Source organism: Rhinolophus hipposideros, assembly GCF_964194185.1.
Source record: "Rhinolophus hipposideros genome assembly, chromosome: 15".
Taxonomy (NCBI): Eukaryota; Metazoa; Chordata; class Mammalia; order Chiroptera; family Rhinolophidae; genus Rhinolophus; species Rhinolophus hipposideros.
In genome coordinates, this window is record NC_138061.1 from 22,329,803 (window position 1) to 22,357,229 (window position 27,427).

Consider the following 27,427-nt stretch of genomic DNA (forward strand, 5'->3'; position numbering starts at 1 on the left):
GGGCCTCCTCTCCTTCCAGCTCTCGCTCCCCAGCCCACGCCCACAGCCTTCACTTGACCCATTTTAGAGGCAGAAGTTTGTGTGTGTGTTTGAGAGAGAGAGAGAGAGTGCACACATCATTTCCCCAGTTGGTGCTTTTGATTTCCTCTGAAGTATCTTGATTGCGGACGTACAATGGCATCTTGCTGCCAGCGCTCCCTCAGCAGCTTCTGGCTCTGCACCGCCTCCTCCCCAGGGCCAGGTTTTTCTGCTGACTCCAGGGCCCATGGCTGTCTGGCAGGCAAGAAGTCCTGATCTGGGTTTCCATGCCTTGGCCTGCAGCGGGACCTGCCACAATCCTTCCTGCTCCTTGGGTTGGGGCCAGCCGGCCCCCTGCATGCCTACTTCCTCTCTCCCTTGGAACTCCTACTACCTCCTACCTGGCCACCTCATCTCCCACTGCCTGGCTACTCACCTCCTTTGTTCTGAAACGCAGTTCCTCCATGCATATGCCTTCAGAGGCCCTGCTGCTCTGGGACACTCAAAGCCAAATATTTTATCCTGTCATTCAAGACCCCTCTGATCTGACCCCAAACCTTTTTTATTTTTTTAAGATTTTTTGGGGGAAGGGGAACAGGACTTTATTTACTGGGAAACAGTGTGTACTTCCAGGACTTTTTCCAAGTCAAGTTGTTGTCCTTTCAATCTTAGTTGTGAAGGGTGCCATTCAGCTTCAAGTTGTCCTTTCAATCTTAGTTGTGGAGGGTGCAGCTCAGCTCCAGGACCAGTTGCGGTTGCTAGTCGCAGGGGCGCAGCCCACCATCCCTTGCGGGACTCGAGGAATCCAACTGACAACCTTGTGGTTGAGAGCCCACTGGCCCACGTGGGAATGGAACCGACAGCCCTCGGAGTTAGGAGCACGGAGCTCCAACCTCCTGAGCCACCGGGCCGGCCCCGCCAAACCTTTTTTATAGACCTGTCAATCATGGACTCTCACACATACCCTGAGCTTCAGATGAGTTATCCTCACTGTCCCCCAACCTAACCCCACAATTTTATTTCCCTGCCTGTGCTCATAGCCACCTCCCTCTCCCAAGGGAGACACCTTTTGGGTGTCCCCTTCTCTTTTGTGCTTTCCTTACTCCTCCTTTAGGGCATGATTCAAGTCCTATCTACCCAGGAAGATGGCCTGGTACCGTCTAGCCCACAGGGCTCTTCTATGAAGCTCCAAGAGCCCTGACAGCCTAGGCGTCTGGCATTCATTCATTCAGCAAATATCTCTTGAGCAGAAAGGCAAAGCACTTACAGCGCCTCGTGTTCTGTCCTGCTCCCTCTCACCTTTCTGACCTCATTACTCACTGCTCTGCCCCTCACTCACTCTTTCCACCCACACTCACGCCCTTGCTATTCCTGAAATGAGCATCATGTGCCTCGGGGCTTTTCACTTGTTCCCTCTGCCTGGAACATTCTTGCTCCAGGTAGCCCCAGACCTTAGCTGCTCATGTTCTGGAGTCTCTGCTCAGTGTCACCTCAGTAATCCCATCCCCGACCACCTTCCTATATAAAAATTGCCATGCTTCCTTTCTCCTCCTAACTTGCCCTATCCCCCTCACCCTGTTTTACTTTTCTTCATAGTATTTATCATCTACTCACATTTATTGATTTATTGTTTGTCATCTGTCTCTTCCTCACTAAATTATCAGCTCCAAGAGAGCAGAGAGTTTGTCTGTTTTGTTCACTGAAGTAACCCCAACTTTGGAACAGTGCCCACCTTTAGAAGGACCTCAGTAATTATTTGTTCAATGAATGAGTGAATAAATTAAATAGCCACTGTGCTAGGCTCTGAAAAATCAAATATGACTAATATTTCATGTCCTCCAGGGAAGCACAGGTTAGTTGGACACGGAAGCTATGCAGCTTGTAACCAGAGTTAGTTAAAATAACAAGCGAGAGTGTTAAGTGCATGAAAATGTGGTTGGCCCAAAGGAACATAACACTGTGATAGCTATCAATGTCTGAAAGCAGACCATGCCAGCACCAGACCTGGCACTTTACACACATCATTTCATTACTCCACATACCTACCCTGGAGAGGGTGGAGAGGGGTGCACAGAGGAGGCGAGAGTCTGAGGCTAGGTGGACAGTCCAGGCAGAGGGATCGGAAGAGTCACTGGGCCTAGAATCACATGGCCTGCTGGAGGACTGCCTCTAGGCATGCTATTTTGATGGGTGGAGCCTGGGGACCTGCAGCTGATGGGGATGGCACTTGGTGTGGCTAGAGAGTCTCTATCTGTTAGGCCACAAACTACCCATTTGCATCCGTGCCCCCTTCCTGCTCAGTGCCCTGGAGCAGGCACAAACATGGAGAGTGTCTGATGACAACACTGAATTCACAACCAGGCAGCCAGAACATCCATATGTCCAATGACTCACTGCCATTTTTTTCTAGGTAGACCAGAAGTCCACACCACCCTTAGCATTCAATTCTTGGAAGCCTGCTCCCTCATTCTACTTCTTACCTGCAATTTTGAGATGTTGCTTGTGCCACCTCTAACCCCCCATCCTACAAGCTGTTGAGAACACCACCCCACACATCATCCTCTTCTTGCCTTAATGTAAATAATGAAAAATAACAACCTATGACACTGAGCAGATGTGTTCTCACTTAAGAAATATCCAATTATTGAAGATCTAGTGCAAGGAGAAATAAATATCCCAGTTTGCTGCAGTTGACAGGAATTAACCACATAGCAATTTCGTAAAGTTTGTCTCCCATGGAGGAAACATTCCGACTCCCAGTGCAGAACTCAGGGTTAAGGCCATTGCCAGTCCCTGCATCATAAATGTCAGGGAAGGGCTTGCCTCACTCAGGGCTGTGATTCCTATACACAGTGGAGAATACAGTAGAGGCCAAAGCTCTGTACATCAGGTTTCTATTGGTTCTTCATAAGAGCTTTCATTGTGGCTGGAGTGGCTTGAGGTTGTTAAGTTCTCTGTCAAGCGGAGGTTGAATACATCCTGCCCTGGGAGGGAAGAGAGCCTTCGGGGTGCAGGTGGAAAGGATAGCGTGTTGGGGGAAGAAAGAGAGAAGCTGAAGGAAGAAGCTGAAGTTCCTAAGACCAGCCCCCTGCTAGTCCGGGTCTCTAACCTCTCCCCATGAGCCTCCCAACCCTAATTGCCTTTGCCCCGCATTCTGATCCGTTTCCCATCCCCCTCAACCTCCAGTGAAGTTCCTGGGATCTTAGCTCTGAACCCCAGGTCCTTGCCCAAGCACTTTTGCATAGGGAAGGAGCAATCCAACAGTGCTCTCACCCATTCCTGCCCGGTTAACTTGAAGAGACAGGATTCGGAGGGTTCTAGAACTAGCATCAGGATCCCAAGTTCTAGAGACCACTATTTCTTTTGTTTTTAATGTTATTAAATTTATTGGGGGTGACATTGGTTAATAATATTATATGTTTCAAGTGTATAATTCTGTAATGCATCTTCTGTATATTCCATTGTGTGTTCACCACTCAAAAAGTTTATTTAGAGACCACTGTTTCTAAAGTATCTCCAAGTGAGAGTTGTCCAAAATCACACAGGGAGACCTTCACTTTAGAAGAGCGGTAAAAATATGGTGGGGTCTGTCCAGGGATACCCAGGAATCATTTTTCACTTCCCTTTACCTCACAGGCCCAGTAAGGTCAACACGCCCCTTTCTTTGTAGAACCAGAGCGCTAGGTTGGGGGTGGATGAATCCTGGACCCTCCCTTCTCCCCCCACGCTGGAATTTACAGGACCCAGAGGTGGGGTAGGGAATCTCCCAGGGGCCCAGGTCTGGTCCTGAAAGTGTTCATCGGTTCTCCCCCACCTTCGGATGGGAGAAAATGAAGGTGTCTGAGGAAAGAGCATGGTGACAATGATAGGGTATGAGTGGGTGGGTGTGAACAGGGCCTGGAAGAACCCAGAAGTGAGGTTAGAGCACGGGGTCTCCGCTCCGAGAGAGAGGGGCCTGGGACGCTCGCTGACTCAGCGGCGTCGCTACTCAGGGAGTTCCCAGCTGCCCCACCCGCCAGGGTGCCCTTTGAAGCCCGGAGAGGGCTTTGATCTGGGGTCTGCCATGCTCTCAGCTGGCCGGGCCAGATGCACTGGAGGGGCGGAGGGACCGACCAGCCTCCAGGCCTCGTCCTCCCCTGGCCCCCTGCACCCCCTCCTGGGCAAGGAGACTGTTTCCGGCTGTTGGAGGGGGCACCAGAGTCCCTCCCTACCCCGCCTTGCAGCTGTTCCCCAGCTGCCCAGCCCCACCCCAAAGACAGCTGGAGAGAGGCTGGGGGCGGGGAGCGGAGCGCAGCTGCTCGGCTCGGGGCTGGGACTGGGGAGGGCAGCGACATGAAAGAGCTTGGGCCGTCGGGGGTGGCGGGCGCAGGAAACCCCCCGGCGAGCGCCTCCCCGCGGGCCCCGCACATCTGGGCCACAGGAACCGCCGCCCCCCGTCGGTGGGGTGGGGGAGATGCGCTCCCGACACCCAGCTCTTCCCGGAAAGGGGAGGAGTGATCGCCTCCCCGGCGAAGTCGGGAGGGCACCGTCGGGGGTGTTAGAGCCGGTATCTGAGTCGTTGGAGGGTGTGCCTGTGGGTGCCAGAGGTACCCGAGCGTTCACACCAGTGCAGCGTACGGAAGGCTCCCCCCACCCCCATGCCTTCTCCAGCAGGCCATGTCCGGGGGCAACTCCACCTCTTTCTGGGCCTCCTCTGCCCCTGACCCTTGTGGGAGGTGGGTGACAGCTGCTCCTACAAAGCCAGGGACAGCTGCATGGCTGGGGACAGCTGGATAGGGTTAGTGCCTCCCTGCTTTCCTGGCTGCCCAGGCACCCCCAGGCCATCCTCCAGGCAGCTGGCTGCTTCACCGGCAGCCTGTGTGCCTGAGTGTGTAATTGTTTGGGGTGGGCTTTCAGAGTTGGGACTTGGGGGTGCACAAACCCCCCACACTCCCCACCTGAGTCTCCCTCCATATCCCAGTCTGATTGATGTACCTGGAAAAACAACTCCTCCCATCAGCTAAAATAAAATTAGGCCAAGTGTAAAAGAAATTGGGCAGCTTTCTGTCTTGGCTTCTGACTCTTGGCACAGATGTCCCAGGGTTCCTGACAACTAGAGAAAGGGACAGTGAGGCAGAACAGATGTGAGTGGAGCTAAATGCCTATCTATCTACCAGCACTGCCCCCAGGCATCCTTCTCCCCTGGGCTGGAAGGGCCCTATGCTCTGGCCATCTGCCCCCTCTTTAGCCCCAAACAGGTGCAGGAAGAGAAGGGGGAAGTTCAGCTGTTGTCATCCTGCTCCTGGCTCTGGCTCCCTGCCAAAGTGGGGAAGGGGGAGCAGTGAAGCAAGGGTCCACCCACTCCACACTGAGTCTACTCCCACAGGACAGGACAGAGGTTCTTAACAAGACTGGTTTGGTGTCCCAGCCTGACAGGCCTGACCATGTCCTCCAACCTGAGTCCTTACTTTTCTAAGGTTGACTAGCGGTTTGTGATGTTTGGACCCTGGCACAAGACGTACGCACAGCTCCCTGCCTTGCTCTAGACTTCCTGGGGTGGGAGGCGCTCAGGCCCTGCCTGTTTCTACCCAGACAAGGGGAAAGAGAACTAGGCACCCAGCAAAACTGTCCTTACTATATGGAAGGGTAGAGGCTGCTTTACAATACAAGCAGATCGATGCAGTTAGGCAACACACTAGAGCTCAGTTCCCCTACAAAGGACAGCCTTGATGTATCCTAGTCCCTTTTTCCACCTCAGGGGTCCAAGTGACAAGCAGGACCCTGGATAGTCCCTAAGGTAGCACTTCTCAGACCCTAGGATGGGTCAGAATTACTGGGGAACTAAAAACACAGATTCCTGAGTCGTTAGTGATTTCCACTGAGTCGAAGTGGAGCTCCAGGAAGCAGCGCTTTCAATAAGCTCCCAAGACATGCTAGACTTTGAGAAGATCTGCCAAAGAGGCTGTGGATAGGATGTAGTGTTCACCTTGCTACCCTACCTCCTTGCCTCCCAGAGCCAAAGATTTTCCTGCCTGCTCTTCCTCCTTGCTCAGGGACCAGAGCCCAAGTCACCAAAAGCAGCATGGAGCTGAGCGACTCCACCCTCCCAATGTGGGGGAAGGCCCAGTTACACTAAATTCCAAGATGCTCTGTTCTGCTTCTAACAGTGCCTAGCACTTAGCACGTGCTCAATAAACATTTGTAGACTGAAGGAGGTAAATTTTGCAAGACTCACAGAAAGGTATTTCTTCCTTTGTCCTAAGAGCAAGTTGGCAGAACCTCATAGAGATGCCAGCGCCCCTGCAGCAGGGGGCTGGACCTGAGAGACCCTTAGCAAGTTTGTCAAAGGCTGAGAATAGATGTAGTGTTGAATGAACTGACATTCATAGGCCTGGAACAGTCCAGACCCAGAAGAAAATCAAGGCAAGAAAAGCAGGGATTCTGTCCTTAGAAAGCCCCTCCCCACACCAATGCCCAAAGACCCCAGGCCTGGGGGTAAGAGGCAAGGCAGGGAGTGGGACTGCGCCATTATGTTTATTAGGTCGGATTTCGGTGTGTGCTCTAGATAGATTACAGAATAAATACCTGCGCCTTGAGAACAGGAAGTCCACGATTCATACAAAGTGCTCACTACAGGAAGTTGCTGTGTCAAAATCCAGGCAAGGACCCAACTCAGGGCAACCCCTCCTCCCCCGCTGACCTCAACAAGGGCTGTGCTATGGTTTTTTATTTTATTATTTCTTTTATTTCTCTTTATTATTATTATTATTATTATTATTATTATTTGCTTTTTCTGTGGTCACTATCATTGGCAAAGTTCTTTTTCCCCCTTTCCTGGACCTGGGGTTCCTGTCTGTAAGATTCCATTCTGAGGCTGAAGGTGCCAAAAGCTGCTTGAGAAGTGGCTTTTGAACTCCATCTGGGAGGATGGTGAGAAGAAGGAAGCAGGAGAAATCATTCTTGGTTTAAAAAAGAAAGAAAAACAAAAGCCCCACAATCTACGGGTCATTCCTTAGTCAGTGATCAAAATGCCCAAAAGAAAAACAAGGGAGAAGCAGGCCAGTGGGCACTGGTCCTTCCTCCCAGGGCTAGGTGAGAAGGATTGCCTCCCCAACCCTCAAGGCTTTAGGGGAAGCTGAGGCTCCTTCCAGCCCTGAGGGTGGGAAGGGGAAGAAGAGGAAGAAGAAAGGAGAGACAGAGAGAGCTCAGCGCCTTGAGGTAGACGCTTTCCCAACTCCAGGGCTACCGGCAGCTCCGGCCCAGGTCAGCTCTCACTGTCACCAGGCCAGCTCCTACTGTCACCTCTGCATCCAAGAGATTTATGAAAAAAAAAAAAAAAGAAAAAGAAAAAAAAAGCCCCAAACAAAACAAAATCCAGAAGGACAAGACTTGGGAGAATGAAGGAGGAAGGGAGGGAGGACAGGAAGATAGGACAGGTCTCTGAATGCATAATTCCGAGCCACTGGGGGCTGAGGGGGAAGATTCCCCAGCACCCTGCCGCCCGCGTGGCGTTAGCTCGTCACGTAGTGTTTGGTGGACGGCTGCCCATACACCCTGTAGAAATCCTGGTGGCCAGGCTGCTGGGAGGCATCGAGCCAGTCTCTGACCGCCAGGCCAGGAAGGGACTGGGGGACGGAGGCTGTGGGTGGGAGCGGGTGTGAGTACTCCTGTGAGGGCACTGTCCAGGGGAAATGGCCGGAGCGGGGGTAGGGCTGGTGGCCTCCATGGTTGGCCACGGAAGAACAGTAACAGTTGTCCACAGAACAGACGAGAATCTTGCGGCCGCCATATTGGGGGAGCATGGACTGCTGGGCGGCGGAGCCATTGGGATATTGCGATGGGGGGAACACAGGACTTGAGTGTACAGGTTGGGCACCGCCCGGCAGGGCCACCAAGTGCTGCGTGGAGCTGCAGGGCCCCAGGGGCTGCCCTGACTGGCCCTCGCCGCTGGCTGTGCCCGCTGCCCCATACTGGCTGCTCACAGGGCCCGACGACGTCTCTAGGAAACTGGCCTCTGGGAAGGCCGTTGAGTGCTTGCGCTTTTCCGCCCCAGAGCTGCTCACGCCACAAGGGTACAGGGGGACGCTCTGCAGGAAGGGCACCGGTGTGCTGAAGGGGCCTGTGGAGAGTTTGGGGCAAAAGTCGCCGAAGTTCCCACCCCAAGCCACCCAGGCCTCCTCTCTCCTGGGGACCTTTTTCATCTATAGGACCAAGCCCACTACATCATGCATGCATCATCTCTGTCAATGCTCACTACTCCATTAGCAGGCAGATACTATTATTCCCATTTTACAGCTGGAGCAACTGAGGCTCAGGGAGGTAATCTGGCTTGCCCAAGGTCCCACAGCTAGAAGTAGCAAAGCCAGGACATGAAGAAAGGCCTACCTGACCAGGCCACACTCTCTCAGAGGGACGGCTCTGGCATTTACCCCACCCCTCCACTGAACACCCGACCCTCACCTTCTAGCATCTTCCGCAACTGCTTCTCCTTCTTGGCCACCTCGTTCAGGAAGAGCTTGGAGTTCAGGTGGCCAATCTTAGGGGGAGAAAGGCTGCTGCCTGTGCAGGTCTGGGTCCTGGGGGCAGTGGACGGGGCATCTGCTGTGAGGAGGTATCACGGGTAAGCCCGCCCAACCTCCCCCGCTATGGGCCTGGCCCTCCCTGCCTTCCCCAAGATGTGTTCCCTGAGGGCCAGTGGCCTTCTGCTCACCTGTCCATTAGGATTTTCACAGACTTGGTGTTCTAGAGGAAGAGAAGAGGTTTAGTCAGTGGAAAAGGCACCATGGGAGAGGTGAAGACAAAAGCTGCCCCATCCTCCCTCTCCTCAGGCAGGGCTGACCCTCTGATTCTGGCCAGAGTATGGCCAGGGTGGTAGAGTGGTGGTGGTGGTGGTGTCTCCAGTTTTGGAAGAATAGCTAACATTTATTGAGCGGTTACTATGTGACAGACAGCATTGTCAATGCTTTTTATACATCCATCATCTTATCTACACAACTACCCTACGAGGAAGGTTCTGCAGGTGCTTGATCCTCTATCTGGAATCTTTGGGGACAGATGTATTTTGGAATTTGGAATTTGTTTTATTTCAGAAGGGAACTATGGTGCCTGTATCATGTTACGTATCTTTTCCAGTAGGCACCATAATCCAATACATCAATGTTTCTGTAGCATAATGAATAGCCATACCTAGTGAGATAAAGACCATAAACTGCCAACATCAATCAGTTCAGGTCAATTTTGGCTGTTACGTGAATTGTCGGAATTTTCTTCTTCGAGTTTGTGGAGATTTTTAAAAATTGGAATTGAGGATAAAAGATAGTAGATTTGTATTATCAACACCTTTTTTATAGGTGAGGGAACTCAGGCATAGGGAACATATGACTTGCCCAAGGTCACCATGCTAGAGAGAGCAGGGTGACTCCAAAGCCCTGTGAGCACACTGGTGGGGGCAATTGGTTAGAGAGCAAAGAACTGCAGACTCTAATTCAGGAACGCCCCAGGTTCCCACCAACCGGTCCTGGGCCCAGCCCACCTTCATGAAGCTGATGTCCTCTGTCTTGTCGAAGAGCAGCTGCAGGGAGCCCAGCAGCTTCTTGGCCTCCTGCATGCGCTCCCCGAGGTGCAGCGCCTGCGCTGCGTTTTCACTGCAGAACTTGGCCTGGGCCTTGTCCAGCACCTCCACCGTCTGCCGCAGGTCCTCATCCAGCAGCTGGTGCAGCTTCTCATACTGCAGCCGCACTTCCTCCTTCAGTTGGCTCACCTTCTCCTGCAGGTACAGGGGGCGAGAGTGGGCAGGCAGGTGAGCGCTGGGGCCTTCTGGCTGCCTCTGCTGCCTGGCTCACATCCTGGACGGTGGAGTCTGGGACCCCAAACCCCCACGCTGTCCAGGGCTCCCGAGGGCCGGGTCTGACCTGCCGACTCCCTGCTGATAGCACAGGGCTCTGTGCCAGCTACCACTGGCACAAGTGGGGCTCATCTACTAACCATTCATTGAACGACTGACCAACGTTTCTGGCCCAGAGCCGGCCACGCACTAGATCCTAGCCCAAGGCCCTGCACCCAAGCCACTCCCACCCCACACCATGAGCTTGGGCTTGGCTACCTCCACCAGGCGCTTGTCTGACTCGAGTTTGTACAGCTGGTCCTCAATGTCCTGCTCTCGCTCCTCCAGTCGGTCCTGCTGCTTCATCAGCATCTTCTGCAGGGACAGTTGGGGCAGGGGCGTCAGAGGGGGCTGCAGCTCCACCCCTTACCAAGGATGGCTGAGCACCACCCTTCCCTCTACAGAATAGACTCATCCTGTAGACCCTTTGACCCAGATACCCTGCCTGAAGTTTCTGCCATCCAACCTCTTCTGGCCCCCATGCAATCCCAGGGGTCTGGTTGGTGACAGCTGTCTGGCCAGCCTGTTTCCACAAACAGAAAGCCTGGAATAGCTTCTCACACACGTGTAAACCATGAGCTTTCTGAGGCAGGGTCAGGCCAGGCTCTGTTCTAACAACTCCCTCCACCCCCCCAGACTAATCTAATCATCTCAGTCATGCTATAAAGCACTATTATTGCCATCATTTCAGAGAAGAAGAAACCAGAGAGGTTAAGTAATTCATCCAAAGTGCACAGCAAGTTAAGTGGCAAAGCTGGGATACAAACCTAGGTGATCTGGCAGTAGGGTCTGTTCTTATCCAACTCATGCTGCCTCTCTCTGGGGAGCCCTATCTCAGAGACGAATACCCTAAGGTCCAGAGGCTCCAACAACCTGCCCAGGTCCTACAGGCCCTCTGGCCCAGCCCAGAGATCTCACCCTATACTTGCCTTACACTTGAGAGCATCCAGCCAGCTACCCTCACCCTTGTTCTTGATGCCAAGAGCTAGGCCTCTGAAGTCCTTGCTAGCTCTCGCAGCCCCTCAGTTGGACCCAGGTGGAAAGGAGACTCTGGCGCTCCTAAGACTGGAGGCCGGTCTGCTGGAAGGTGCTGGACCAAGCTGCTCATCTCAGCCCTGAGTCTCTTATCTCTACAACCCCTATCTTCCCAGCCCTGCCCACCCCGGCGGCTTCATTCCTCCTGTCATCTCTTCTTCACCAGACACACTTCTTCAAACAGGGTCTCGTCCCTGCTGGAGCACCCTCACTGACTCCCTCCTTCCAAACATTTTTAGATGGTAATGAAGACTCTCTTAAGACCTGACTCTCGCAGCCAGGTGGGCTAGTCTCCTGTGCCCAACACTCTGTGCATGTTGGAACTCCCTGCACACCGCTGATGGTTTTCTGCTGCCCACAGGGCCTCCTCCTCCTCCTCAACTGTCCTTCGAGGTCCAGCTTAGGGCCCCGCTCCTGTAGGAAACTTCCTACAGCCCCTGCTCAGTCCGCGCAGGTCTCTCCCTGTCCTGGCCGCGCAGCGGCGCTGCCATGTTCTACCCTCCCGCTACAGCTGTGCTGTCCAATATGGTAGCCACTAGTCACATGACTATTTAAATTGACATTAATTAAAAATAAACATCAGTTCTTCAGTTGCACCAGCCTCAGTTTAAGTGCTCAAGAGCTACATTTAGCTAGTGGCTAATGTACTGACCACTACAGATACAAAACACCATCATCTCAGATCTACAGGACCCACGATTCTGTAGTCTGTCTCACCAACTGTGGTTTGATGTCCTTACGAAAACCAAGCCCTCTTGAAAATAGGGCTTTGCTGCTGTCTTTTTCTACCTCCATTCCCAGCCAGGCCACACAAAGGCCGCAGCACCCTACAAATGCATAACATGTTTACTGAATAAACCCATTGGTTTTGGACACAAAATAAGGTTTGCAAAGCAAACTGCACAGAGTCCAGCTCCCAGTGTATCCACTCAACAAGGAATGCTTCCTTTTCTTCTTCTGTGGGCCTCAGAATGACCCTCAAGTTTACCTCCTGACCCCCACTCTCACCCACACACAGCTGGCTTCGCACACTGCCACCAATCCCTTTCTGACTCTGCCAACCCATTTTACATATGGGGATACCAAGGTCAGCAAGAGAGTTCAGCGGCCCCGTTTTGTGTTGGTGGCTACGTTAGAAACAAAAAACCAGGACCCTGGGGAGAGGAGGAAGTGAGGATAAAGATGTCAAATTCTAAGTTTTGGAAGTCTGGGTCACCCCCCACCCGCTCAACAACTGGACTTCTAAAACCCAGCCCCAGGAAACCTTGCCCTTCCAGCCCAACATGCACAGGGATCTGTTGCCAACCTGAGAACCAGCACCTGAAGACACAGATGGGTGGGGGGCAGGAATAGAGGTAATCATGCATCCTCCCTGCCCACAGCTGTGTCACGAGGGCAGCAGCACCCATAGTACTATCCAGATACGTGCGTACAACTGCACACTCACACAAGCACACTCGTGCACACTATTGCACACAGCCACACGTGTACTTGGACCCAAATCCCTGCATTCATTCATTCATTGCAGTGAATGAAGGCTGGGCCTCCTGAAGGTCCCAGACAATTGAGGGACGTCTACCATAAAGGTATGGTGGCCAGGACACCCCTTTAGAACATCAGGCCTTTCTGCCCCCCCGTAACAACTGGCCCTCAAATATTTGCCTGCTGGCTGCCTCCTACCCACACTCAGGAGGAAAGGGTCCCCTTAGATGCACCTCAGACTCTAGGTCACTCCTGCCTTCCCAGTGCCCGGAATATCTGAAAGCCCCGGCCCCACATACCCCCACACGTCTATGCACCATGATCTCCCTGCCCAACTGCTTCTCATGACCAAACCCACCAGTATCTGATTAGAGGAGCGTTTGGGGCTGAGTCCCAGGTGTGGGGGGCAGGAAAGAGGCAGCCCCAGGTACGTTCCCAGCCCAATTTCCCTCAAAGGATAGGAATGGGCCTGCTCCACTCCTGCCCTCCAGATCACTGGCTCCACCTCTGCCCCTCTGAAACCCCTTCACGGAGTTACGTGGCTCTGCCCACTCAGGGCAGAGCCAAGGGAGGCACCTCCTGTCCAGTCCTGGGGGTGGGGCTCAGCCCCTTCCCTCTTCTTTTAGGCTGTTCTCAGAGCCTTTCCTGGCAGCACTTCTACCCTGTAACCATGCAGCATTTTCCCTTTGCTTCACGGTCCCAGGTCCTGGGTCCAGCTTGCCCAGAGCCCTCTGGGGTGGGAGCCCAGTCCAGGGCTAGCAAGGATAGTGACACACTCCATTGTAGGTGGCTGGGTTTCATTTCCCCTCCTCCAGATCAGAGGCCTCTGGGCTCCTGTTCTCTGCTGTAGGGGTAGGGGAGGGGCAGGAATGGGAAGGAAACTGGCCAGAGGTTGCCAGCCAGGGAAGGCTGGAGGTGGCCCACGCTGGCCAGCTCACCCTGGCAGGGATGGTCCTCCCTTAGGGCCAGATGATCTTAATCTTGCCATAGACAACAGCTAGGGGAAAGCAAGGGGTTTGGGGGACCCCTGCCCCCTCAGCATTGGAAAACTGGGGGAAAGAAGGAAAATATCCACTTGCTGCCCCTTCATTACCCCCCACCGTGGTTCCATAAATGAATCAGGTTGCTGAGAAGCTGGAAGGTGGGGAGTAGAGGAAGCAAGGCCTGGATCCCTTTCCATTCCAACCCCCAGGGAATTGCTGAGAGTTGAGGCCCCGTTTCCCACCTGGGAAAAATCCACAGCTGAGAGATAGGACCCGATCGATGGTCCCAGCGTGATGCAGAGCCAAGCCTCTCAATGCGGAGTTGGAGGGCACTTTACAAGCTGCTCCCAGCCCATGTAAGTCACTGGACTGTGGCACACGAGTGTGCAGCAGTGGAGCAGAGTGGGGCACCACGGTCTACAGTAGGAGCCTCTAGCAGGAGGCTGGGAAATGTGAGGCCCAGCCCCACTCAGCCCAGATGGCGACTGCTCATTCTTGTCCCTGTCCCGGTCCCCTAGGACCTAGGCCTTCCACGGTCTGCTCCTGGGTCTGCGAGGGCAAAAACATCAAGAATTCTTGGGGGCACTCCATTCCCATTTCTCCAAGGCCCCAGAATATCCTTCATATCCTGAATATGCTCTTCATACCTTCTGCCCAATGCTCTAGACTCTGCCTTGAGCTGCTCCCTTTAACGCCCCTCCCAGTGTGGAGAGGAGGCAATCAGAAGCCCCTTACTTTTCTGCCCCAGGAAAGCCTCATGTCCCTCTGGAGCCCGACTGGCCAGGCCCAGCTGGCATCTTTGATGCCAGACTAGACTGGGCAGATGGGTGAGGCCATGGGGACTCTAGGCTATATAAAAGTTAATAAATAATAATAAAACCCACAAGTCAACCTTGAAGAGAAGCAAGGTCAGGAGGGAACAGGGCCCCAGAGGCGGGGCCAGAGGCAGGCCTGAGGTTTTCAGTCAAGGCCCGAGCTGGGTCCAGCACCCCTGTGGTAGGGGTATGGGGGGCAGGAAGAGGAGCTAAGCTGCTGGAGCACCTCTTCCTGCTCAGACCCCTGCCCAGGTGACTTTCATGCCAGCCTCAGCTCTGGCTGCAGCCCCTACTCCAAAACCACTTCATCTTAACCTCCTCCCCAGCTGCCAAACATTCCCCCCTCCTACTTAAGCCCTTTCCCAGGAGTCCCTTAGCGTCCCCTCTCCCTGAGCCACGGCACTCTCCCCTTGTCTCCAAGCAGCTTCTGCCTGCCCTAGCTGCCCCTTTCCGTGCCTCAGCTCCCACCTTGGGCTACCAGCTTGCGAACCCCCAGCTTAGGGCAACCACAGAGCCAGAGAGAAGAGGCCACAGGGCAGGAGCCAGGGCAAAGAGAGAGGCAGCAGCAGGGAGGCAGGCCCCGGAAGACCCCAGAGACGGCTTCCCAGCTGCAGTCGAATTAGCTTTTGCCATGCAGAGAGCAGCACTCTGGGGCAGCAGAACAAAGAGGCGAGAGAGAAAGCCCCCCTTTGTCTGGTTTGAATGCCAGGCCAGCCGGGAAGGAAGGCTTTCCCGGAGCCAGGGAGGAAGCCAACCAGGCCTGTCTGCCCAGTCCAGGGCAGGAGCCTGAGCCGGGCTCACCTTCTTCCTATGCCCACCCCGGCTGCTCCCAAAACAGCATGGCGGGATCCATCCAGGCTGCTACCTCCCATACCGCCCCAGGCGACAAGCTCACCCTAAGGTGAATCCCACCTTGTCCTCCCCTCCCCAACTCGCACCCCACCAGGTGAGAAAGTCACACAAGACCCCACCACCAATCCCCACTGAGCAGGCAGTCACCCAGCACCATCATGCTGACAGTCACACAGCACATTAACTTCACCTCGCAGGCGTGCAGCAAGCAGGGCACACAGACACCCTCTTCTCTCTCACAAACACTCGTGCACAGGTCTTTCTGACCCAACACCACACACAAGGCTGACAACTACATAATTCAGTCAGTCACTCACGCTGTACCTTCTCAGAGATACCCACGTGGGGTATAAAAAATTAGCCACATGTGAGACACACACATACCTGCAGACTGACATGGGCGCACAGCCACTGAGCTGCAGGAGCCAGAGGAATCAATAGGGCGCGCATGACAGGCGCCCCGCTGTGTCAGCAGTATCTTGGGGTGGAGGTGGGGGGCTGGGCCTCTGCCCGGGGCCCAGGGAGGAATGCCAAGCCAAGCCCCTCTTCTGTGCAGACTCAGGATGGCCGAGGAAAAGGCAGCTATGACCGTCACACCTCGCATCCACATAGCCTCCCCACCCCAGCTCCAACCCCACCAGAGACCTCAGGAGTATGGGGAGGGGAAGGGGCAGCAGTGGGCTCTGCACTGCCTGAGCGGGCTAGGCCCAGGCAGCCCTCACTCCCAGAGCCTACCTGAGACACATGGAATGAAGACCTAGGATCCCCTCCAGGGTCCCGCGCAACCCCTCCAGCAAGGGGCAATGTGAGCAGCAGAGGAAACCTCAGCCCCAGCAGCTGCAAAACCCAAACTGGCCCAAGCAGTGGGATCCCCTCCACAGAGAACATTTCTTCTCAACTCTAAACCTCCAGGAAAGCAAGGAACAGAGTCTCGGCAATATTTCCAGCCTTGATCTGGGGTCCTAGGAATGACAGAGGCACAACTATGATTGGAACACACACTCAACTAGGTCTTATCTTGGGGTCATTTTTCTATGTTGAGGGAGGTCATGAAATAGGGGTGCTCCCAGCTCAAAGCAATCCCTCGTTGCTCAGATGAACCCCTAAACCTGGGGACAGGATGACACTTTGACCAACTAGGGCTGCCAGGCCTGAGCCCACCTGGACGTGCTAATATTGGGCCCTTAGCCTCCCCCAGCCCCAAGGGAGAACATATTTGAGGTCTGGGCATGTCGCAGACAGTGGTCTCTGGGGCCCACGCAGGGGGCATCCACGCCTCGGGGCAGTGTGGCCTAACCGTGGCTTTCCAAAGGCAGAGAAGGGCAATGGCTTCACAGGTCTGATTCTGAGACACCCCCTGCTACTCCCCACCCGCTCCCTGCTGGGCCCCTGCTCCAGGCCACTGGCCCATGCACGCGTGAGTGCTTTAGAGTAAGCGAGTGGGGGGCACCAGGGAGAAGTTAATCAGGGTTTTCTATTTCTAGCAGATAGGGCATTTCAGCAGCTGTCCCCCTCCCCTGCCCAGGGAGGACAGCAGAGGAAGCATAAGAAGCAAAGCTATATTTTAAGGCATGTGCCAGGTCTCCGCGCTTCTCTTCCTATATCTGGGAGAATTCTGTTGCCCTCATCCATGCACCAGCAGAGGCTCTTTAAGACAGCCTCCCAAGGGAAAAGAGGGCCAGGAAAAGGCCCTTCCCCGTGGCTGGCCCAGAGAGGATGCCGGGTGAAATGGGTTCTTCCATTCAGGTTCCCCAAGGTGGGACCTCTCCTTCCTCCACAGTCAATAAGTCCAATTCACATTGAGTGGCGCTGGGCTACTGAAGGGTTTCCAACTCCATAGCACTGGAGCACCAGACAGAATCCTGAGGGCCTGGAGTAGGGAAGCCTAGAGGGAGATGCGACTCAGGTTGGGGGACACAAATGCTGAGCAAACAGAAGTGCACATCTGGCCCTGATGCAACCCACTACTTCTGAGACTGTCCATGCCAGGAACAGGAACACACACACAAACACACACATACACACATGTGCGTGCTAACACACGCAGGGCCACTGACAAAGTTCAGTGCTTGCTTCCATCCAGTTCCTCCCACAAGCCGGGGATCAGGGACCTGCTGGTGGGACCCCCAGGATACACTCTGCATGCATCTGACACCCTGCCCCCTCCCCCAACTCACAACTGGGAGACAGGTGCACTTGAGAGCAAAGCAGACAGTCTCAAAGACACTTGCAAACACAGACACACATCTAAAGATACCCTCCTACTTACCAAATCAGGTACAGTTATGTTTTCTCCCCTACCCAAATGAAAGACATCTCTAGCACTCAGACACAGCTAAAAGCAAAACGGTAGGCGCGGGCACACCTATACTCATCACCCTGGTTGCTGCCCCCTCCTTTCGGCCACATCTCCGTCTTTCCCCTCCTCTCACTTTCCACTGCCAATCCCAGGACTGAGAACTGGACAGCCTCCTTTCTCTTGCCTCTGCCCTTTCCCCAGCCTCCTCCCTCAGCCCTTCCATCTTTATTAATAATAGCAGCAGCTTCCCAATACTGGGGAAAGTCTGGGCTCTGCCTGCCCCGGTAGGGGGTAGAGGACACCAGGGGCTCATCTGCTTCCCCTAGGCTTCTGCCTTTTCCAACCCATGGTGGGCGGAGCAGGGAGAGGGCAATGGCTCCTCTTTCTATCCCCTACACTTCAAGAAACCAGAGGCCCTGTCCTGGCACAAAAACCCAGAGCTAGCCCATCTGATTAGAAACTAATTATACAGCAAATTTTATTTGTTGTCCCTGCCCTCAGCCTGTGGCAGCCCTCCTGCCTTTTGTTAGTTGTCTGTGTATGTTTTTTAATTGCTAAACAGTGACTCATTCTGACTGGTCTCCCCACAGGAAATAGCCCCCATCTACAAACATCCCCTGCTCAGAGCTTCCTCATACCCAAGCTCTCCACTGGCCTCAACTAGCCTCCAGGGGCCCCCACCCAGAAACACTCCCAGTCCTACCAAAGCCCAACCTCACCCCCAGGCCCCAAGCTGGGGCTTCTGAGATGGCTCAGTCTCAGGCCAACCCCTTCCTTCGGGTATGACTCAACCCTGAAAGCCAGGGGACCAGGGAGGGACGTAGGAGGAGCCCCCCTCCACGGAAAGGGACGGAAGTATTGCCTCAGTCCAGCTCCAAAGCCAGGCCCGGAGGCCTGAGGGGGAAGGCGGTTTTGACATTGGCCGCTGCTGCAGGGTGTATACAGTGGGAGGGGATGCGGTTCTGGTTCCGTAATCACTCAGCCGGCGGCCCAGGGGAGCCAGCTGCCTGAAACCAGATTGCAAGGCGGCTCAACCTTAAACCCACAGGATTCTTTTTCTGTCTTCCACTTCCCCTCCCCAAATGTGGGAGGGCTGTGATAGAGGGCTGGGCTGGGAGCAAAGGGCTCTGGGTGATGAAGACACATACTTTAAGGTTTGTTCATGCAGACGTGTGCAACACACAGGCACAGAGGGCAGCGATCCTCACACATGGAGAGTGGGCTATTGGAAATAATCCCAAGCGCTGAGACACTGCTGGCTGTCCAGGCAGGCCCTGTCCACACAGATCCCCAGAGTTCTGCTCTCCCTCTGGAAGCTCCCTTCCACCCCCCAATGTGTTTCCAATAGAGCTTGAAACTAACATGGCTGCTTTTGTTTACTTCCTCATTGGTATGCCAGCATCATGGATCATATCAGCCACAGCAGCAGCAGCACCAGGACACTCATTACATAAACAGCAGCTGGAGAAGCAGAACCTGGGTCACTGCCTTGGTGACTTCCCGTAGGGCCCACAGAAACAAGGCTGGGGGAGGGAGCTGTGCGCAGAACGGAAAAGCAACACCCAAACTCTACCCCTGACAGCCCCACACCCCAGTTCTATAAATGACTCACAAGATGGACTCTAAGAGCACAGGTGCACGAATGTATCAAGTAGCCACCGCGGACCCTTCTTCCCAGGACCGTGCCCCCAAACTTTCTATTAGACTTTGGAAGGGGGCCTCTGGCCTAACGTCACAAGAGTCAGCCGGTCCGGATGGGTGATCCCCAGGCGGTAGGGAGTGTGCGTGTGAATGTGTGGGGGGGGTACTTGCCCGGATCTCATTCCTGCGGATCTCCACGTCGCACACCGAGTGTCCCTGATGCGCACCGCTGTAGTAGCAGCAGTACTGGCACACGGCCACCTGCTCGGCCTCACAGTGGTAGAGGCGGTAGGCGTTGTGCTGCGGGCAGCTCCAGGCCCGCACGTCGTCCGCCTCCACCAGGAGGTGCCCGCGGGCGGTGGAGGGCTGCTGCAGGTGCGTCTGCACGTGGGACTGGCAGCAGGGCGCTTCGCAGCGCAGGCAAACCTTCTGCGCCGGCAGCGGGGGGCCGCGGCGGCAGAACACGCAGTGCAGCGCCGTCGGCGGCTTCTCCACGTGCAGGGCGTTGAACTTCTCCACGATGTTGGTGAGCTTCAGGTTCTTCTCCAGGCCCGGCTTCTGGTTGTAGGCCTGATTGCACTCCGGGCAGCGCACCAGGCCGCTGTCCTTGGCCCATGCCTCTCCGATGCATCCCCGGCAGAAGTTGTGTTTGCACGGTAATTGCACCGGCTCCACGAAGACATGTAGGCAGATGGGGCAGATGAGTTCCTCCTCGAAGCAGTTCTTCCAATTCTCCGCCATGGCGGCTGCGGGCAGGTGGCCCCGGCAGGCCTCACCAACTCCCCAACCCTGGGGGTCCGGCCGGTGCCGCTGTAGGCCTCCCGAGCCCCGAACTCCGGTCCCAGGCGGCCCGAGCAGTCGCTCAGTCACCAGCGCCTTCCGCGCCCCCGCCCCCCAGAGGAGGTAGCCTCGGTCCTCACGCCGCGCGCGCCGCCGGCTGCGTCTGCTTCTCCTCCCCAGCGCTTAGCGGGAGGCGGCGGACTGCGCCAGGGCCGCGGCCGGGGCACCAGCCCTGGAGAGGAGCTCCCGGGTCCAAATTCCATATAAGAGGCCGCCTCTCCTTCTGTGCGGCTAAGGCAGAGCCCGGGAACCGCAAACTTCCTCTAGCGACGACGGAGGCGGCAATGGTGGCTCCCTACGCGCTGGCCGGCGCCTCGCTTCCCTCGCCTCGTCCGGGGTCCGAGGGCCGGGGAAGCGAATGCGGCCGCGCCGAGGGTTGCTAGATGCCGGCCAGGCGGACGAGGCGGGCCGGCGGTCCCTGGGCGGTATCGCGGCCGCCCCCCGGCTGGCCGGCCGTCGGCGGGTGCGGGCTGCTGGGCGCAGTCGGGCCGACTCCGGGGCGCTGTGTGCGCTCAGGGGCAGTCATTCAGATGAAATTCCAGTCCCCGGCTAGAGACACCAGCCCGCCTCTGCCTTCCTCCTCCCTTCACAAATAGAAACGGAAGGGGGAGGGAGAGAAGTGGAAAAAAAAAAAAAAAAAGCCAACCAGAAAGGGAGGGAGGAGAAGCCCCGCCGGTGCTCCGGCCTGACCCCCTCGTCGCTACTTGGGCGCTCCCCCGAGGCTCGGCGCCCGGCGCCCCCGCCGCGGGTAAACCCTGTTCTCGGTCTCTGCGCTGAGCGGGCGCCTCGGCTCTGCCGAGGAAAACAAGGATTGATCAAACTAGAAAGGAATTTTTCTCAACTGCTAATGAACAGGAGGCTCGGCTCCCGGCCCTCCCCTCCCCCCGGCCCGGCCCTCCCCTTCGCCACCCCGGCCGCCCTACCCACCCCCCCACTTTCTTTTCTTCTCGGCCTCTGCTCCGGCCTGGAAGGCTCGGGGCTGCGGTCCGAGCCAGCCCGCGGCGGCGGAGCCGGGCCGAGCCAGCCGGGCCGGGCTGCCTCCCTCAGCGCCCAGCCATCTTGGGCTCTTGGCGGCGGTCGCGGTGGCGGCGGCAGCCGGGGGTCCGGGAGCGCTCGCTCGAGGGTCCTGCAGCGTTCTTTCTTTTTTTCTTTTTTTTTTTTTTGGTGGGATTTTTTTTTTTTTTTTTAAGGGGAGAGCTGGCGGCCTCCCTCAAATTAGGAGAGAGCGCGGAGAAAATGCCAAGTCCCGATTTCTCTCCACCTCTGCTCCACCCACCCCAGTCCTTTCCAAAAAATAAAAAAAGATTAGAATTGGAAGAAGTCGGCAGCAAGGCGAGTGCCGGCAGCCCCCGGCTGCTGCCCAGGCGACGCGTCCGGGGCGGGCCCGCGCTAGTCACTCCGTCGGTGGGTCCGTTTGTCCGCCCGCAGCTTCGCAACTGAGGGGAGGGCACTCCGGGCAGGGTCTCCGCAGCGGCTGTCGCCTCAGAGCTTTATCCTCAGATCAAAAAAAAAAAAAAAAAAAAAAAAGGAAGGGAAAAAAATAAAAACCCAACCCCAACATTCTCATCACAGCCACCTTCAGCCATCTTGCGCGTATTATTATTATTTTAGGGATAATCTGTTTAATAGCTGCGTCTCTAGCCCCCTCCCCTGCGTCCTGGGCTCCCCGCCCCCTTTTAATAATAATCTCAATAATAAAAATGATCTGCGTGCCAGGCAGTCCGCGGCTGCCTTTTCCTGCCTCAGCTCGCTCGGGCTCCGGCTCTCCTTCCCCGAGGAAGGGAGCGAGGTGGGGGAGTTCGCCGCTGGGGCTCGGGAAGGGGTGCGTCCCTGTTGCCCGCCAGTTGGCCTCCGCCTCGTCAGGGAGGGAAGGGCGCCCTGGCTGCTACCGCGCTGTTGAGAGGAGGGTGGGCGGGGGAGGGGCCCCGGCTCGCGGGACCGGTCGGAGGGGCGCCCAGGGGTCCCGGATCTTTCCGCCACGGCCGGATCTCGGAGTCTGCAGGCGTGGGGGGGATACAATGGGCTCCCAGCAGAGTGCGGCCGGCAGGGTGGGGATGCGGGCGGGCAGGGGGTTGCGGTGAGTCGAACTCCAGAGCAACGGTGGAGAGAGGCGGAGGGTGGCGTCCCTACATCAAGGCCAGTCCCGCTACTCGGGAAGGGGGCGGGGAGATGGGAAGGCGGAGGCGAGGAGAAAGCGGCAGCGCAACGGCGGCGCCTTTAATCAGCACCCGCTGGTTCGGTCCACCGGCACAGGAGAAATAAATGGACAGGGGAGGGGAAGGAGTGGGGGCGGGGCGTATTGTCCGGAAGTGCTGTTACAGCTGCTGAAGAGCCCAGCTCCTCCCCTTTTCCGTGTCTGGAGTTGGGGCTGTTCCGGAGGCTGCTCCTGCTATTGGGCCTCAAGCAGAGGCTCCACCTCTTTAAGGAGGGGCAAACCAGGGATCCTCACGTGACTCGTACTAACTTGGGTACATTAAACATTGAGATGGGAGGAGGCTTTCGCGCTTCTTAAAAGGGCGTGATGCCCCTGTGTAGTGGGACCACCTCTTCCCGAGCCTCACCCGTAGCTCTTTTTATATGAGGGAAAGGAGTGTTGTTAGTCTGCTCAGCGGTCTGATGGAACTGAGCAAGGAATTGAAAAGGTTCACTGTGGGGCACTTTCCCAATGTCCTCATTACTTTACCCTCAATTTCTGACGCTTAAAATCAGCGAGCAAAATAGGCATTATTATCTAATATTAATAAAGAAACAGGGGCTGGAAGAATTGAAGTAATCTGTCGGAGGCCGGTCAGTCAACAAATATTTAACAAAAGCCTTTATGTGCCAAGTATTTTTCTAGGCCCTGGGGATTCCTCTGAGAACGTGAACAACAACAAAAAAATTTTAATTAAACATGTAGGACAATTTCTGTGATAGTTACGTGCTTATATAAGGTTCTCCAAAAAAGTGACATTTTGACATTTGAACTGAGACGTGCACGTTTAGGAGGAGCCAGGCAAGTGACAACCTGGGGGAAGAATGTTTTAGTCAGAGGAAAAACAAATGCAAAAGCAATAGATCAGGCATGTCCCAGGGCATAAAGAAGGCTGTGTGGTGAGGGAGAAGACAGGCAGCAGCCGGAATACACAGGGCCTTCCTTGTAGGAGTTTGCATTTGAAGCTGGTTGTGAGAAGTTTTCAGCTATATATTTTGGAAGGAGAGTCAACAACCCTAGACACAGGTTACATATGGGGTGGAGAGCAATCAATACATAATAGCAATAGGGTAGGAATGGGATGTCTGTGTGTGTGTGTGTGTGTGTGTGTGTGTGACATCACGTTTTTAATATATATCAAAAATGTTTTTAAAGTTCAGAAGGATATACTATATACAGTGATAAGCACATCTTGATCCCATTCCTACCCCATTACTATTATCTGTTGATTCCTCTCCACCCCATATCTAATCCATATCTAGGATTATTGGCTCTACATATATATATATATATGTACATATATGTGTGTCTGTGTGTATATATATATATATATTTACATATATATATATATTTACATATATTTATGTATGTATTCTCCCACCCCCAGATATTTTTAAATGATTGCTAGGATTCCTAGGATTTTGGCCACAAGAGGCTGAATGTGGGTACCATTTACCAAAAAGGAGAGAATTGAAGAGGGTTAGGTTTGGGTGAGGAGATTTTCAGTAGTGCTAAGTTAAGTTTGAATTGCCTCAGACATCCCAGTGGAAATGTTGAGGAGGCAGTTGTACATACAGACTCAGGGGGTGAGGTTTGTGCTGGAGATTATCAATTTCAGAGTCATCAGTGATTATGCTCTAAATGGTAGAACTGAAATTCAAATCCAGTTTCGTATGGCCCATGAGGCCCTGATGGGTCACTTCCATCAAACCAGAGGCTCTCTTTGCTCCAGAACCTCCATCTCCTTATTCCTGATGTGGGGGCTCATGTGGACCTTTCAAGGACAAAGCCTGTGTCTTTAGCACTTTGCATTCCCTCCCATGCTGAGCAAATGAAAAATGAATGAATGCATGCATGTCTAAAGGAACAAGCAAGGAGACAGTGGTTTTCAATCTTTAATCCTCAATTCCATACTCTAAAGATGGTACAAAGAAACAGCAATGTCTAGCTTGGAGCAGTTGAAGGGTCCTTCTGTGGCTTCCTCACCAATGACCTCCAGGATAACAAATCTAAAGGAGTCCTCTAATTTCTCACCTTTGTAGACTGCTCCCCTTGACTTGGAAGACATCATACTTTTCTGGTTTTCTGCTTATCTTTCTAAACACAGACTTCTCTCATTTCCATCTCATAAATGTTGGCGGTCCTCAGAATCCTGCCCTCCATCCTTTTCTCTTACTAATCTACACCTGCTCTCTGGGGCATCTCATTTACTCCTAAGGCTTCACCACTGTCTATATACTGATAACTCCCCAGTCAGCATCTCCAGCCCAGATCCTCACTCTCCTGGTTGCAGATTCATGTAGTCAACTAAAAAGGCAGTCCACGGAAGAGAATTGGGTGGCGCGCTCCACTTGGATGTTTCACAGGCACTGTGAATTCAGTGTACTGGAAATTAACCTCTTCATCCTCTTCATGTTGCAGCCTGTTCCCCCTCCACTGTGTTCCCCATCTCAGTCAGTGGACATGTCAGCTACTTACTTATCAAACCGAGAATCAGGGAAGCAACCTTGACATCTCCTTCTCACCTCTCTTACCCATTCAGTCAGTCTCCGGGTCCTACATAGATCCCGCTCTTAAATATCTCAATGATCATTCACTTGTATACTCGTTGCTCACTTAACATCTTCACGTGTTGGAGTTACAACGAACATCACAACTCAATATGTCCAAAATTATACTAATTTCTGTTCTCTCTAAACCTGTTCCCACTGCAGATTACTTCTTAACGTCTCTATTACTTCATTCTAATCTCTAACCTGGATTATTTCAGTAGGTCCTAACTGGTTTGTCTGCTTCTACCCCCACCTCACTTCTCAACAGAAAAGTCAGAGTAATCCTTTTAAAATATAACTCAGATGACGTCAATCCTCTGTTCAAAATCTTCCAATGGCTTCTCACTTCAACCAGAATAAAAATCAAAGTTTTATCATTGCCTGCAAGGTCCTCCACAACTGGCCGCTGCACCTATGCAGTGAGGCCTTCCCTGACCTCTGTACATAAAAATGCATCCCTCCCGAAAGCCCTCTCTCTCTCTCCTCCTCCTCTTTATTTTTCCTCTAGGGCACATATGTAAAAGGAGATTTCCTTTATGCTCTAATGGGACCTATAGCACATAGTAAATACTCAATACGTATTTGTTGATTCAATGAATGAATCCTATTTACTCCATCCCACCACTTCTACCCTAATCCAGACTTGACTGGTCACCTTGCCTCCAATCTTGCTCTCTTTCAAAATGTTCTCCATTCAGCAGGCAGGGGGATGGTTCTCAAAGGAAAGCTTGATGCCTTAAACCATATACACTAGGCAATTTGGACTCCAAAATTCCGAAGAAGAGATTTGGGGCTTTTGCCCTCATTGTCTGCTGGAGAGCTTTGGAAAGTAAAGCCCCCTCTTCTTTTGCCTAATTCATCCTTAAGCATCCTTCAGGTTTTGACTTAGATGTCACTTCTTTCAAGGAGCCTTTGTAAAATCTCCCCAGACTGGGTTGGGCACATTTTCTGGGTGTATACCCTAGCACAGCCCTTTAATAAAGGGTTAAGACTAACTGAGCAATTACTATGTGCCAGGCATCTCATGTGCATTATTATCTCATATGATCCTTGCAAAAACCTCTATGAAGCAAGTAGCCACTTGCAGATGAAGAAACTGAGGCACAAGTAAATTAGCCTAAGTCACACTGGTAATAATTGGTGAGGCAGCGTACTCCTTTCTCTTTGATGGCTCTTCCTTGCAATTGTTCCTTGTGTTTTCCCTCACTGCACCAGAGCTCCCTAAAGCCAGGACTGTGTCCAGTTTCCTAGCATATAGCAGAGTGTCTGCCACAGGTTTGTTGAAAGAATAAGTGAATGAACATATTTTCTAGTTCTTACTGTTTCCGACAGTGGTATTGTAGAGGCTCAACAGTACACAGGTGGTACAACGCTGTGACCCAGAAGGCCCATTCTCCTTCATTTCAGGGCTCTAGGCACTGAGGTGGGGTGCGGGCTGGCGGGGGATGAAATTAGAAAAACAAGAAGAACAGGGGTACAGCCCTTAGTTCTCTGGCCCCAAAGCCACTACTCTCGTCACAACCCTCTCAGAGTCTCCCTTGCTGCTCAAGTCACTCAGTGAGCTATGCTCACACAAACCATGGGCACGCAGCATCAGTCATCTTGCTCCTTCCTCCATCCTGCCCTTAGCTCTCTCCCAAAGGCTTCCTGGCACTACGAGAGGAAGGACTTGGACAGTCCCACTATGCCCCCATGGAAGGGGCCTGAAGATGGTTGCCCCTCCCAGGAGTAGGTCAGACCACATCCTGACCTACTCCTGCAGAACTGGAATACATCTCTTGTCCAGCAAATCACTCCCCTCACCCCACCCTGGCCTCTCCACATGCTCCCCCTCTGCAGCCTGCAGCTGCCTCAGTGCCTGGAAGGCTGGGTTGAGTCATTTACAGCATGCATTCTCCTGGTCAGGCCAGTTTGGCAAATCTCTCAGGCTCCCTAGCCCCTGGCCCTGGAGCCTGTGGGCCCCCCTCCCCAGGGACCCTGACTCCCACAGATGGGGCAGAGCAGACACCTGGAGGAATGCATAGGTCTTTAGGAGGAGACATTAAAGATCACTTGGCAGATTTCTCCCCTCCCTAAATCTGAGGACAGTGTCTCTCTTCTAGGCCCAGGAGCCCTTCTTTTTCCAGCCTAGTTAGTCCTAACTCCTGGAATCACCTAAACACAAGATCTTGCTATTTTGTACTCTTTGGAGCAAAAACTTCACCTTGACCCTGGGTCCTTCTAGGTTAGTCAGATGAGGAGGATTAGATAAGCAACCCCACCCCCAGTCTCAAAAGAAAGGGGAAGGGGTGTGTCATGGGCCACCCTGAGGTTGTTAGCATGGCTCCAGACCCTCCCAACTCCCTTGCTCTGCCTGCCAGAGGGAAAGGACCTGCCCCACTGCTCCAGGGACCAGCCACAGTTCAATAGAAGGTCACAGGAGACGGGAGTGCTGACCTCTGGGTAAGGTCCCCAGACAGCTGGTTCTCACAGAAGACAGGGAGGGGAGCTAACAGTCCTCTCACAGGAGCTGACACCTTCTCCCCCGCCCCTCTTATGATGCCCCAGCAGAACCCCCTGGATACCATAGCCCCATCCTGAGGACCAGGAGAAAAGGCCCTGCTACTCCCCAGGACAACCAGGCCTAGCAGGAAGAGGAAGAATGCATGAGGACAGAGAGCAGGTTCCTGCAGGTTCCATCACCCTGTCTGGGTACAGGCCCCCTCCTGCCTGCTTCTAAGGCCCCAGGCTGCTGCCCTTTTCTCCCATGGTCATTGAGCTCTATTTTGCCATACCAGGTCCTGGACAGACAGGAGCTGGCAATCCAAGGCAGGAAAATCCACCCACCTCCTCACCCAGATCAGGCCCAGAGGAG

The 27,427-nt window shown here is 54.0% G+C and overlaps 1 protein-coding gene across 4 annotated transcripts; it reads right to left on the bottom strand.

The window, feature by feature from the left end:
- Nucleotides 1-6,436: 6,436 nt before the first annotated feature.
- On the bottom strand, nt 6,437-22,001 carry TRIM8 (tripartite motif containing 8). Of its 4 annotated transcripts, XM_081075195.1 has the most exons (7): nt 17,317-19,144; nt 15,783-16,009; nt 10,100-10,195; nt 9,530-9,763; nt 8,708-8,739; nt 8,458-8,573; nt 6,437-8,116 (listed from the first exon to the last, which is right to left on the bottom strand). In XM_081075195.1, exons 2-7 carry the CDS (start codon nt 15,933-15,935, stop codon nt 7,509-7,511), a joined length of 1,239 nt encoding a protein of 412 aa, XP_080931321.1. In that variant the 5' UTR covers nt 15,936-16,009; nt 17,317-19,144; the 3' UTR covers nt 6,437-7,508. The 4 variants fall into 4 exon arrangements, with proteins under 4 accessions (XP_080931321.1, XP_080931319.1, XP_080931320.1 ...); XM_081075193.1 differs by lacking the exons at nt 15,783-16,009; nt 17,317-19,144 and adding an exon at nt 19,159-22,001; XM_081075194.1 differs by having other exon boundaries at nt 15,783-19,144.
- Between the last annotated feature and the right edge of the window lie 5,426 nt (nt 22,002-27,427).

What these genes read in the sequence shown, in the direction of transcription:
- TRIM8 (XM_081075193.1), bottom strand. Translation starts at nt 19,728, where the DNA reads ATGGCGGAGAATTGGAAGAACTGCTTCGAGGAGGAACTCATCTGCCCC. An exon ending in AGGACATCAGCTTCATGAAG is followed by an intron (nt 8,740 to 9,529) that starts GTGGGCTGGGCC and finishes CTCTTCCTCTAG; the next exon opens with AACACCAAGTCTGTGAAAAT. An exon ending in GTTGCGGAAGATGCTAGAAG is followed by an intron (nt 8,117 to 8,457) that starts GTGAGGGTCGGG and finishes AACTCTCCACAG; the next exon opens with GCCCCTTCAGCACACCGGTG.